Source organism: Artemia sp. Qi Xiang Cuo, chromosome 3, assembly GCF_049724085.1.
Source record: "Artemia sp. Qi Xiang Cuo chromosome 3, ASM4972408v1, whole genome shotgun sequence".
NCBI classification, from domain to species: Eukaryota; Metazoa; Arthropoda; class Branchiopoda; order Anostraca; family Artemiidae; genus Artemia; species Artemia sp. Qi Xiang Cuo.
Window position 1 is genome coordinate 55,403,437 of NC_142796.1, and position 15,129 is coordinate 55,418,565.

Sequence of the window (15,129 nt, forward strand, 5' to 3'; positions counted from 1 at the left end):
TTTCAGTAATGAATACAGGGTAAAAACATACTTTGGGAGGGTATTGATAAGCTACTATGTTAACCCTCTTCTGATTTCTATTTTCCTTAATTTCTAAGTCTTAGAAATTTTCCTACTTGACAGGTCCTATACCTATTGAAATTTTGACAAAAAAGCATTTTACTTTAATTTTCAGTTATCAGTTTCTTTTTCTCTTGCTTTAGTTCTGAAATGCAATTCCTGTCATTTGAGTAGATTTTTAAGCCATATCAATGTTTTTTTTCTAAATTTAGGAGAGGCCTTTGCAGATTTTTAAAACCTCATCAATTGGGATTGAGCAAATTTGTGAAGCTGACAACAGTTTTCTTATACTTCATTTAAGCAGAAGATCTGTTTTGCAAGGTTTCACTTTCATAGCACAAGGAGTTGTAAAGGTCAACAAAGGCACTGCCTTCTAGAAAGAGAAGGAGCAGAGGTAGGTATTTCAAAATACATTCCTGGAATCTATTTTAGTCTGTAGCCTAGATACATGCCTGAAAATTTCATTTTCCTATTCTAACCCCTTTCCAAGATAGCAAAAAGTAGCTAAACTAGACTTTCGCCTGATCACAATGATATCAAGAAATGAAAGCAAATTTGAGAACTATACATTAGGCTATAATGATTGAGCCTGATTATTATTGGGCTAGGCCTACTGATTTTTATGTGCAAAATTAATTATAAAAATGTAAGCATGATCAGTTTTTAAATTACTTTCTTCTTCACTTGTTATTTGCAGCTAGCTCATATAGGCCTCATTTTGGTAAATTTCTTGCAGTTCATATTATTGACTTATGAATAAAGTAAACATACCACTCCATGCCTTTTTTTTATGCTCTTTCCAAATATGATAATCATTTTTGTCACAAATGAATTTTACCCCCACCCCTATATATACCAATTCAGGGTATGTATTTGCACATTAGGAAGGGGGTGGATGGTAAAGTTTAAACTTATCTCTCATTTACATCAGAAATAAAGGTAAAATTTTACTTTCACTACTTTTGTCTATCTTGGAAAGGGGTTGGGTTAGGAAAATGAAACTTTGAGGAATGGGTCTACAGGCTAAAGTATGTCCCAGGAAGGTATTTTGAAGTACCTACCTCCACCACTTCTCCCTCTAGAGAGTCCTGAAATTTGCCTACATGACAGGTCTATATCTATTGAAATTTTGACACAACAACATTTTACCTTACATTTCAGTTATTAGTTTTTTTCTCTCTGGCTTTAGTTCTGAAAATGCAATTCCTGTTATTTGAGTAGAATTTTAAACCATATTAATGTTTTATTTTTTTTCAAAACTTAGGAAATGTATTTGCATATCTTTCAAACCTTATAAATTGGGATTGAGCAAAGTTCTGAAGCTAAAACAATTTTCTTGTGCTTCATTTAAGTAGAAAATCTATTTTGCAAGGTTTAACTTTTATAAAACACATATTTTGAAAGGTCATCACAGGTCAGGACCCTGTAGAGGGAGAAGAAGCAGAGGTAGGTACTTCAAAATACCTTCTCAGGACATACTTTAGCCTGTAGAGTCATCCCAGAAAGTTTTATTTTCCTAACCTAATGGGTAAATATTTACCAAATCACATTATTGAGTTACAATTAAAGTGAATATACCACTTGATGCCTTTTTTATGCTCTTTATGAATATAATAATCATTTTTGTTGGAAATGAATTTTATCCCCCACCCCTATATATACCAATTCAGGATATATACTTGCACATTAGGGGGTGGGGGGAAAGTTTAAACTTACCACTCATTTACATCAGAAATATAAAAAATCTCCACCCCCCTAATGTGCAAATATATGGTATATATAGGGGTGGGGGCTAAAATTCATTTCTGACAAAAATGATTGTTATATTTGAAAAGAACATAGAAAAGGCATCAAATGGTATATTCACTTTAGTTGTAACTCAATAATATGATTTGGTAAATATTTACCACCTAATGACTTTCCAAGATAGCCAAAAGTAGCTAAAGTAGAATTTTAGGTAAATATTTACCAAATCATATGATTGACTTACGAATAAAGTGAATATACCACTTGAAGCCTCTTATTATGTTCTTTCCAAATATAATGATCATTTTTGATGGAAATGAATTTCACGCCCACCCCTATATACCCTTTAAGGGTATATATTTGCACATTAGCGGGTAAAGTTTAAACTTGCTTCCCATTTACATCAGAAATAAAATTTGTCACTCCCCCCCAATGTGCAAATATATACCCTGAATTGATATATATAGGAGTGGGGATAAAATTCCTTTCTGACAAAAATGATTATTATATTTGGAAAGAGCATAAAAAAGGGCATCAAGTGGTATATTCACTTTATTTGTAAGTCAATAATATGATTTGGTAAAAATTTACTGAGTTTTACCAAAATAAAATTTACCCCCCCCCCCCTAAAGTTCAAATATATACCCTAAATTGGTATATATAGGGGTGGGGGTAAAATTCATTTCCAATAAAAATAGGTAATTTTTTACCAAATCATATTATTGAGTAACAACTAAAGTGAATATACCATTCAATGCCTGTTTTGGAAAAGTTCTACCAAATCATATTATTGACTTATGCATAAAGTGAATATACCACTTGATACCTTTTTTATGCTGATTACAAATATAGTAATCATTTCTATCAGAAATGAATTTCAGCCCCCCCCTATATATGCCAATCCATGATATATATTTATACAACCTAACCAAACCCGGAATTGGCATAGATAGGGGGGGGGGCTGAAATGAATTTCCAATTGAAATTATTATTATATTAATAGTAAGCATAAAAAAAGGCATCAAATGGTGTATTCACTTTATTCCTAACTCAATAATATGATTTGGTAGAACTTTACCCCTGTTTTTTATGCTGATTACAAATATAATAATCATTTTTGTCAGAAATAAATTTTAGCCCCCCCCCTAACCTAACCCCCCCCCCCAAAAGTGCAAATATATATCCTGAATTGACCGATATAGGGGGGGGGGCTAAAATTCATTTCTGACAGAAATTATTATTATATTCGTAATCAGCATAAAAAAGGCATCAAATGGTAGGCTATAGGATATTCACTTTATTTGTAGCTTGGTCAAGAATATGATTTGGTAAAAATTTACTCAAAAATAATTATTATATTAGGAAAGAGCATAAAAAGGCATGGAGTGGTATGTTTACTATATTTGTAATTCAATAATAAGAACTGATAAAATTTACCCTAATTTTCACTAGGCCTAGCCTGTCTTATCAGCCTTGTTTGCTATCCATTTTTTGCAAATGGCACTTTCTTACCTCTAGGAAACCACTTCTTGTAAAATTGACCCTTTTAATTTACTATCAGATCTCTATATTACATTAAGCTACATGATAAATTTATGAAGTTGCACAGGCCTAGTCTAACTTTATAGGCTAACACCCTTGCATTTGGACTGGCCAGATTTTACAAGGCCATAAGGAAGAAGTGAAGGTAAGATCAAAACCTCAAATGATATAGCTTTCCATTTTCAGTTATTATAACAAAATCAGACGAACTCAGGCACGTAATCCAGATTATTTTTGTATATTCTTTCAGAAGCACGTTTTCCATGATTTTCAACTTGAAAATTGCGCTAAAAAGATTTTCGACAAGGCCTGTTCTAACATATTGTAAATCGAATGCTTGTTGAAGGAAATTGTTGGGGAATTTAAAGCGAAATATTCAAAAACAATAAAGATGGATACTTTTTATGCTTATAATATTGACAAAGAATCGAGGACAGCAACTGTTTCTCACAGTTAGTATATTCTTTAGTTAGTTTCCTTAAAAGCCAGGGTTTCCTATTTGACCTTAGAGTTAATGAGAAGTCATAAGAGAGTTTTAGTTGTTTTGTTTTAAATTCAATAATTTTTCTTGATATAGGCTAGCCTTAAAGTTATTGTTGCAACAAGTGTGAGCCACAGCTCTTTAGTGGGACCATGGACTTTTTATCCCTTGCTATTCTAGGCTATACAAATTATTTGGTTGCAAATATGGTAACAGTGTAGAGTTACAGCTCTCCTAAAAGAAACAAGCCTTAGGGTCATTGTTGCAACAATTGATAGCCACAACTATTTAGTGGGAACTTGGCCTTTATATCTATTGCTATTCTATGCTAAACAAATAACTTTTGTAGGAAATATGGTAACAGTATAGTTACAGAACTTTTAAAGGAAAAATGCTAAATAAATTAGTAGCCTATATTTTATATAGCCCTACTACATATTGTATGGTTGGGGTATCCTCATGAAATTGTACTTGGTAATTCAAAGATCGGTAAAATTCTATTTTAGCTACTTTTGGCTATCTTGGGAAGGAGTTTGGTTAGGAAATTGAAACTTTCAGGGATAGATCTACAGGCTAAAGTATGTCCCGGGAAGGTATTTTGAAGTACCTACCTCCACTCCTCCCTCTAGAGGGTCCTGACCTTTGATGACCTTTAAAAACCTGTGTCTTATAAAAGTGAAACCTTGTAATATAGATCTTCTGCTTAAAATGAAGTCCAAAAAAATTGTTTTCAGCTTCACAACTTTGCTCAATCCTGATTTACAGAGTTTTGAAGATATGTAAATACATTTCCTAAATTTTGAAAATTAGCATTGATACGGCTTAAAATTCTGCTCAAATAACAGGAATTGCATTTTCAGAACTAAAGCTAGAGAAAAAGAATCTTACAACTGAAAATTTAGGTAAAATGTTGTTTTGTCAAAATTTCAATAGGTATAGACCTGTCATGTAGGCAAATTTCAGGATCCTCTAGAGAGAGAAGGAGAGGAGATAAGTACTTCAAAATACCTTCCCAGGACATATTTTAGCCTGTAGACCCATCCCTAAAAGTTTCATTTTCCTAACCTCACCCCTTTCCAAGATAGGTAAAAGTAACTAAAGTAGAATTTTACCCAAAGATCTACCTTTCTGACTAAATTGTTTATCTTGGTATTCCTATTGGAAGTACCATTTCTCACACTTGCCATCTCCTAACAGAAGTCATCAAATGCTGCAAATCAGCTTCCTATGCTTCTATAGTGTTCACTAAGCTTGGTTTCAATCACCATTATCTTGCATTGCTGTACAACACTGTTGGTCTCCCCCACATCCTCTACATTGCACTCTTCTTGAAGATTCTTACAAATGCCAATAAACTGAAAATCCACACCACTTTTTTCTGTTTTGCCAAATATCTACTGTGATATCCAACTTGAACATAGAATTCATAGCTCATCAGTTGTTTCCACATAGCAGATCATACTATAGCTGTTGCTAAGCTTATGGAGAAACATGTCCAGAAGGTTTCAAGACATTCTTGGAGCCAGCTTCTTTAATTCTAGCTATGTTGCCATAGTTGTATAGTGATAATTTACTCTTTTTTTCTTATTCTTTCTTTGTAGTGCTTTGTCATTTTCTTTGTGTACTAAGCCAGGTTTTCAATAAATAATAAAAATAATGTATTTTAGAGTTAAAAAATCAATTATTTTTATATAAAAAGAAATAAGAAAGATGATTTGATTAATGTAAAATTTATATATATATATATATATATATATATATATATATATATATATATATATATATATATATATATATATATATATATATATATAATTAATAATAAAAAATTTGAGATTGTTTAACCAGTGATCAGAAGGAGTTGGTATGTTTGTGACAAACCTCACCTGGAAAAGATTCTTATCAGTATCTTTTTGATTTTAATCTGTTGTTTATAAATTTGTATGTAATTGTTTTGGTTATATTCCTTAAAAGCCAGGTTTTCCTACTTGGCTGTGGAGTTAATCACAAGATTAGTTTAAGCTCTAAATCTTACTTTATCAAAAGTTTGCAATAAGCCCATTTTTTGCAAAATTCACTTTTATTAAGGTCAGTGAGGTTAAGCTCTTAAATTACTTTTTGTTATGGAGGACTGAAGAAGCCTATGTTGGGTACGTTTTTTATTAGCCTATGTTAAAGCATTGGTATCTGAGGCAAATGAAAATAGTAGCACAGCTGGGTAGATGAAACTATCAGGAACTACCTCTTTGTTTGCAGTATGGAAATCAAACACTGAAATTGTAAGAGATTCAGTCAATTTCTGTTCAATTAAACAATTGTTCCAAATACAGCCATACAGTCATTATTTCAACAATTGTGAGCCACAACTCTTTCATGGGACCATAAACTATTTATCCCTTGGTATTCTAGGCAATACAAATAACTTGGCTGGAAGTATGATAACAGTGTAGATTTACAGCTCTTCCATAGGAATCATGCCTTGGTGTCATTATAACAACAAGTGTGAGCCACAACTCTTTAGTGAGACCAAAGGACTATGTATCCCTTGCTATTCTAAGTTATACAGATAACTTGGCAGGACATATGGTATCAGTGTAGCATTAGAGTTGTCTTAAAAGAAACATGCCTTATGGTCATTATTGCAAAAAGTGTAAGCCACAACTCTTTGACAGGAACATGGACTTAGCTATATATCTGTTGCTATTCTAGGCTGAACAAATAATTTATCAGGAAATATGGTATCACTGTAGTTGTAAAGCTTCTAAAGGGAAAGTGCTAGATAAATTGAACTAGTAGCCTATATTTTATCTAGGGCCTACTAAATACATTATGGGTGGGCTATGATTCTAGTTTTTATATTTAGAAAATAATTTTTTATATATAAAAGGAAATAAAAAGACTATTTTAATCTCGTTTTTTATGTAGAATACATTTATACATTAATAGTAGATAACTTAAGATTTTTTAACTAGTCATCAGAAGGAGTTGAATGGTGTGTTATAGAAATCAACTGGAAAAGAATTGTATTGTTGTCTTTTTGATTGTAATCTAATGTTTTTTACATTTGCATGTAGTTGTAAACTTGATCTTTTTTCAATTTTTAATTTCAAGTTATATAATTTGTGTGTTTTTTTGTTGCAGTCAAATACTGGAAAGGGGGCATATATATTTGGCCTCTATACTTGAGAGCTAAATTGACCTGTGTGTAGAACAGTCAAACTATTTGTTAATTCCCCTTAACAAATAGTACCAACTGGTACTTAAAGAAACACCATAAATCAGATGCATCTGCCAAAAAAATGTTGTTGAATTTGAGGGTTTTTGTAAATTAATATTTTGTTCTATCAAAAAGTCACTTTATAATAGTCTACCTACTCACTCATGCTGTCATGCAGGCTAAATCCCTGTTGCTTAAAAAGGATTGTATATTCACAGAAAAGTTTACAGTTGAATAAATTTTAAAATTATAGATTGGATTTGGTTTTTGTATGGTTTATTTTTCCTTTACTTTTGTATCAAGTTCAGTTTAACCTGTCAAATTAATTAAAAAAAAAATTAATTTAGTACATGTTACTATTGTCTTGATCCAAGGTCAGAGCTACACTTTTTTGCTCGTGTTTTTTTTTCTTTTTTTACTGCATGCCTGTTATAAAATAGCTTATGTTTCATACATTGTAATTTAATGTTCTTGCTATGACTATCCCTCCGAAAATTTTTTCCATAGTATTCAGTGAAATCTTGGCTATGATGATTGTCATCATGATTATTGTAGCCACTGGTTCAGCATAGGCACCATACTAAGCTTCCTCATTTAGTTTAATGAGGATTTATTCTATTTCAGATGCTGACATGTCTGGAGACAAATTTATTGTGAGCCAGTCAAACTACTCGGCCTATGGTATCAGTGAAGAGCAGTTTCTCAGTATTTTTGATCATGGTTCTGAAGAAAGTCCAGGAGGTACCAGTACCGTTAGACTGTGGTGCAACTCAAAGGACCCTGATCAGCAAGCAAGAGACAATCAAGCAAAACTTGCGTTATTTGAAATATTGGCAACTGATGCCATTAAGGCAAAATTACAAAGTAAATTAATAAAAAAAAAAATGGTGTGGGCAGAAGTGGCAAACAATCTGAGACTGAAGGGATTTGAAGTTATGGAAGGGGAGGTGGGGACAAACAAAGTATGGGCACAAGCTCGGTCCCTGGAGCACACCTATAAACAGTATATTGATTCCTGCAAAAACACAGGATCAGAATATAAAAAGCCTCCAAGGTTTTTTGAAGAGATGGATAAATTATGGGGGGACAAACACAATATCAATCCCCCCAAAATATATGATTCTATTGTGAGTCCTAATGTTCAACCTGGAACTTCTAGTACTGGGAGTGATAATCAACCTAAAACATTGCAAAATTTGAACACCAGTATGAGTGAAAATTATGTTACAGGAAATGAAGCTCAACCTGGAACACTGCAAAATTTGAACACCAGTATCATAAGTGAAAGCAATGTTACAGTAAATGAAGCATCTAGCAGTTCTAAAAAAAGAAAACAAAATCACCAAATTGATGAACTTTTAAAAGAGATGAGACTATTCAGGCAGTCTTTTGAAAATGCACTGATTAAAAAAGAGCAGGGAAGACAGAGGAGACATGAGGAAAAAATGAAAAAAATAGATGAACTCATTAAAACAAAAAGAGGAAAAAAAAGAAAGAGAGAGAGTAGTGAAGATGAATAAAGTTTCTATTTTGCCTTCTAAATCGTTTAAATGTTTATTTTTCTTTGGGTTTTTTATATTTTTATAGTTTTGATATTTGCTTGTGTTTATATATGAAACTTGTTTTATAGTATTTCTTAGTATATTTATTTTATGACAATGCACCTTAATTTTATTCAGTTTCAAGTATTCCTAAAACAATAAAATTGCACTTCTTTTAGGTTTGAATTTTTGGGAAAGCAGGCTTGGGCATGCAGCACTTTTGACCAATTCTTCCTCAAATATCATGATTTGTACAATATTTTTCATATTTGGCTTAAGTAAAATCTTGTGCACTTACAATTTACCAGGTGAACTAAAGAGTCCATCATATAGTCATCAATACCAGCCTTTGCCTACCAATTTCAATTAAGATTGTTGAGATTTTTGTTACTTTTGAGGTTTTACAACTTTTATTGATCAAATAATTGTTTATCACAGTATAATAACATTATAAATGCATAAAACTATCCTATCATATCAATATAACTTAGTCGTTTTGCTTGACCATCATTTGTATATAAAACATCAGATGAGTTTGTAGGAGGATATTCTTCCTCTATATCCTGTAAATTTTGCTCTTCTTCATTTTCAATTACATTGTCACTCTGCCATGCACAAAAGTTGTGCAAGCAACATGCAGTTATGACTATACTAATTGCTCGAGGTACCTTACTGTGTATAAATCTCAATCTTCGCCATCTATTGAGTAGATCACCAAATGTATTTTCAATTACTACCCTAGTTTTTGAGAGCTTCTTATTAAATCTTTTTCTTTTTTCATCAATAAGTTCAGTTTCTTTTAATGCTGGTATTAACCATGTAAGTGCAGGGAAGGCACTATCACCAATAATGTGATAATCAGCACTAGTAAATAGAGTTGAATTTGCCTGGGATGCTTGGTGGTAGAGACCCGAATTTCTCAGTACTCTACTATCATGTACACTACCAGGAAACCCCACATGAATGAATGAAAATTCTCTATTCGGAAGACATACGGCAAGAAGCACAATAGAATGAAACATTTTTCTATTTAGATATGTAGCTTGTTGCTCAGATGGTGCTACTATTCTTATATGGCAGCCGTCAATGGCACCAAGGACTCCCAGGAAACCACTGAGATCAGCAAATTTTCTAGTTACTGTATTTAGACTTAATGTACTTGGCCATTTAATGAACTGGTCTGATTTTCTCTCTATATGAGAACAAACCCTCCCAACAGCAGCCCAGACACATTTTATTGAGCGATTGAATTTATCTCCTATCTCTCTGAGGGTACAAGCTTGGTTAGCTATATACCACAGAGTTATATATAGCATTTCATGTTTCTGAATAGGCGCATTACCATCACACTAGTCTGATTCAGGCAGATTAATAAAGTCTAGTAGCTTTTCGAATGTATCTGGGCTCATTCTAAAGTGCTTTTTAAAGTCTGTATCTGAATACTTTGCGATCACGTCTTTGATGTAATTTTCTTGTCTCACATGAATTTCATGGTTTAAGCTAGAAAAAGCAGCCACTGTCACCCGTGAGTACTCTTCCATGACTACATCTGAGTCATCACGTTCAGAGGAAGAAAGAAGCTCTTCTAGAATACATCTCATCTCTGAGTCAGCTGTACCTGCCATTTTGCCTGTAAGGAGCGTTTTGTAATTTTTAATAACTTTTCAGTAAGTTTTGTTAGTTTTAATTGTAAGTAAGAGAAATTACTTAAATAGCACTGTGTTTTCACCGGAAAAAGTTCTTTTCACGTGAAATAACGCCCCCCCCTTCCAGGAAAATTCATCCCAAACAATTTCATTCTAGAGAAAAATTCCACTCAGAAAATTTCTTGTGGACGATCTTGGGTGAAAAATTGTTCTTAGCACACTTTCATTTGAAAAAGACTAATTTGTGATTGTTTTAAAATCATATCGGTAATCCCCTCTCAGTGGAAAAGGTTTCTATAACCCCCCCCCCCTCCATACCCTAGTAGAAAGTTGCTCCTGCAGAAAGCTCCCTCTGGAAAATATATCCCATGGAAATTCCCCAAAAGCATAATGTTTTCCCCAAAAGAGTAGTTACTTGACTTTTCAACAATGCCAAACAAAATGAATATCTCAAAATTTTAAAAATTGTAATCGATTGACTTCGAGGGGAAAAGGGGGGTAATTTGCCCTCCAATCCTTTTGATCACTTAAAAAAGGCATTAGAACTTTTACTTTCCATTCAAATAAGTCCTTTCCTGATATTCTATGACTATTTTTTTGATACGATCACCCCTGGGAAAAGAAAAAAAAACACACATTCTTGATTCTTTTTCTGGCAAAAATACAAAGCTTACTTACAGTTCGTTACCACGCACTGTTTGGCTATTTCTATTCAATCTCTTTGCTTATCAATTTAATTATTGAGACTTACAGGCAGTGGTGTCAATAGAGGGAGGGGAACACCCATCTATAATTTTTACCTCCTCCTTCTAGACATTTTTAAGACTTACTGGCAACGGAATCAATTAGGGCACAGGGCAACGACTCATCTAAGATTTTCTTCCCTCCCCCCTCTAAATTTTGAGACATTTTTTTTGGTAATCTAATTATATAAAAAAAATCCATTTTTACACTTAAAAAATATAAATAACACCTAAAATGCCACCTGCCTAATTTTTTTTACACGTTAGTTGCCCCCCCCCCATTTCATTGGTAATGGATACTTCTCTCCTTAATTGAAAATTCCTTTGATTTGCACCTTCAGTGAAAATAAATTTTTGGTCATTTGATGAACTGGTCTGATTTTCTCTCTATATGAGAAAAAACCCTCCCAACATTATAGTCCCCCCAATTTATTGGCAATGGATACTTTTCTCCTAAATTGGAATTTTCTTTGATTTGCACCTTCAGTGAAGATAAATTTTTCTTTAATTAAATTCATTCCTCAGTTTTACTGGGTCAAAAAGATGTAAATTAAGTTGTAAAAAGAAATGTGGACAACTTAAAAGTCATAGCAATTTGATATGATCAAAAAACTGACAGTTTCGTTTATGCAATCAAATTACCATTTTTAAACAGGTCGTTACACTTCCTTCATACATGGGATAATTTATGTAAAAGCTTTAAACAGTTACTCACTGCAACACTATGTTGATCAAAATTTTCGTTTGAATTTCCCGCCTAATATCATGTTTCCGCGAATTGTTAGCTAACAATTTCGGTTAGCTAACAATTCTGTTTCCGCCGTCCAAACAAATTTTTGTTAGCTAACATTGTTAGCTAACAACTGGACGGCGGAAAAACCCCTTTTGTTAGAGAAATCTTCTAACAATGTTAGCTAACAATTTTTAGTTGGACGGCGGAAAAATGATTGTTGGGAAAAATGTTAGCTAACAATTTTCTGTTGGACGGCGGAAAAACCCCTTTATTCCTTACTTTCTAAGGTTTATAAAGGAATGATGTTAACTATAAGGAATAGGCAAACTAATAGCCTCCCAAATCAATCCAATTTTTCATCCCTTAATTCTATGACTATCTACCTTAGTTCTGCCCTAGGAATGACCTATGGATGGATGATGGATAGACTTATCTATCAACAAATGAAATGACATCATTTTTATACAGTCCTAAAAAGGGCTTATCCCAGATTTGCCTCTCAATCACTCGGACTATCTGTCTTGGCTTTTTCTACAATTAGCCATGTCTTGATGCCTACTGCAAAATACTTGATTTTAATTCAAAATCAACAACAAAATCAAAGGTAATCCTAAAGATGAAACTACATAAATTTTATACAATCCAAAAAAGGTCTTATCCCAGATTTGCCTCTCAGTCACTCGGACTATCTGTGTTGGCTTTTTCTACAACTAGCCATGTCTTGATGCCTGCTGCAAAATACTTGATTTTAATTCAAAATCAACGGACTCGGTCAAGGCTGATGGCTAATTGTAGAAAAAGCCAAGACAGATAGTCCGAGTGATTGAGAGGCCGAATGATTTTGAACTAAAATCAAGTATTTTGCAGTAGGCATCAAGACATGGCTAACTGTAGAAAAAGCCAAGACAGATAGTCCGAGTGATTGAGAGGCAAATCTGGGATAAACTCTTTTTAGGATTGTATAAAAATGATGTTATTTCATTTGTTGATAGATAAGTTTTTCTATCATCCATACATATGTCATTTCTAGGGCAAAACTAAGGTAACACGGTCATAGAAATAAGGGATAAAAGATGGGATTGATTTTTGGTTGACGTGTTACGGATAGTGTTCACTGGACTTGTATTCAAAATCTGGGACTGAATTTGCTTGGCCTCACAGGCGGTGAACAAGTGAAATCTAAGCGTAATACGATTGGCCACTTGTAGTCTAAAGGTGGAATACCTTGTCATAGGATTGACAGATGACCAACAAGTCCCCTGAACTTGCCGGCTAATATAGATATATCTGATTTCCAGATGTATAGAGACCAGCTAAACTAAGAAATGTTAGCTCCAGATTAAATCAGCTCTTGTCAGAACCCATTTTAACAACAGGCTAAAAACCTTGGTTGGGACCTGATTTCATCTAACATGTTAAGCTTGTTATCTTTTAATACTGCCCACACCTGCAGTGGCAAAGTGGGCTAAATTTTATGTACCAGTAGGCATCTGAATGTTATATTTTATAGTATTGTAATATATTTCGCTTTCTGTGAAGCGCCAATGACGCAGTAGGCTTTAGATTTATACAGTTAGGGAAGGAGGCATTAGCTAAACTCTTGTTTATAATGAAACTAAATTTATCGTGAACAGTTCTGGGAAGAAATTAATTAAAAAAACTTTTTCACAAAATAAGTTTTTCAAAGAAAAGTGAAGAACTCCATTAAACAAAAAATGAGCAAAAATAAAATCAAATAATCTACCAAGCGTGAAACTACCACAAATCAGCAGCAATAAGTAAATGCAACCCAAAATGAACAAAAATTACAATAAATAACCGAATCAAGCTCAAAACGAGCAGAAATTTAAAAAGTTGGGCTTAAAACCCCTATGCCTTCCAAAGGCCAGAACATAATTTGCACTTTACTGAAAAAATATAAATGTTTTTACTTTTATAAATTTAATAAATCAAATAATATTAACATTTTGATTACTAAATATCAGTATATGTATATTAAACTGACAATGAACATTCATTTCTATTTTTTCAATAAAGTGCAAATTATGTTCTGGCCTTGGGAAGGCATAGGGGTTTTTAGCCAAACTTATGTAAATTTCGGCTCGTTTTGAGTTTGACTCGATTATTTATTGTAATTTCTGTTCGTTTTTGGTTTCATTTATTTATCGATGCTGATTTGTGGTAGTTTCACGCTTGGTAGATTATTTGATTTTATTTTTGCTCATTTTTTGTTTAATGGAGTTCTTAAATTTTCTTTGAAAAACTTATTTTGTGAAAAAGTTTTTTAATTAATTTCCGTTCGTTTTATATTGACATAGTCTTTTCAGGGAAAAATAAAATAATACTTTAAATCTTTTCGTTTTTTTAAGGCTTTATAGTTTGGCCTGCTGTTTGTATGCTGGAGAAAAATTTTCAGCAATTTTTAACAACATACTCCCTTTTTAAAATATGGACACAAATAGTAGTGTTTAATTTAGTTTCATACCTCCTCTAATTGACCTGAAATAGAAAACTTGATACCATTCGCCAAAAAATCTGTTTTTTCAGATTTCAGAAAACCCCGAAAGTTTGAACATAATACCCTCGGTCGTTCTTGGAATACTGTTGAGAAACCTTATTGCGAATTAGCATTAACACAGTGCATTTTAATTCAATCTCAAGGCAATATTTAGTTTTTAAATATAAAGGCAGATGGGAGGGCCTCCAATCACTTTCGACTATTGAAAAGGGCATCAGCCCTTTTTTATTTTCAATCGAATGAGCCCTTTTCGAAGTTCCTACGACAACTCCTTCGATACAGAGTGCCCTGGTCTAAACAACAACAACAACAAAAAAATAATACATTATACCCAAATCGATCTTTACTATAAAAATGTCAAGCCTTCCAATCACTTTCGACTATTAAAAAGGGCACAAGGCCTTCCGATTTCCAGTTTCTACGACAACGCTTTCTATAAACACCTTATATGCCCCCAGGGAATAATTTACAACCCTTACCCTAAGGGCTGTTAGGGTGGTTGTCATCCTCTAAGACCTAATATCCAGAACTTTCAACTACGTTAAACAAAATGGCTATCTCAAAATTTTGATTGAATGTGTCTTGGAAAATTGTGGGCTTGAGAGGGACGTTAGTCGCTCTCCAATCACTTTCAACTGTTAAAAAGGGCATTAGCCCTCTCATTTTACAATTGAATGGGCCCCTTTTGAAGTTTTTACGACAACTCTATCTATAAAAACCTCATATGCCCCCAGGGCATAGACATAGACCTAGGTTTATTAAGATCGAACAGCGTAGCCACGGCTAATTTATGTCGTCTTTGCAACAATATGGAAAAAAAAATACAAATAACACTATAATAACACTATAAAGACACTAACACGTGAATAAAAATAATAATAAGTCTTGTTGTATGCTACTAC

General features: G+C 33.1%; 1 protein-coding gene across 1 annotated transcript in view; it reads right to left on the reverse strand.

Annotated features, from left to right (window-relative positions):
- Nucleotides 1–3,615, reverse strand: part of thoc6 (THO complex subunit 6) — a 140,638-nt gene extending 137,023 nt beyond the window's left edge. The window contains exon 1 of the mRNA XM_089087012.1: nucleotides 3,507–3,615. Within this exon, the coding sequence (XP_088943138.1) occupies nucleotides 3,507–3,613 (107 nt within the window). The 5' untranslated portion in view covers nucleotides 3,614–3,615. The remainder of the gene's footprint in view (nucleotides 1–3,506) is intronic.
- Nucleotides 3,616–15,129: the final 11,514 nt, after the last annotated feature.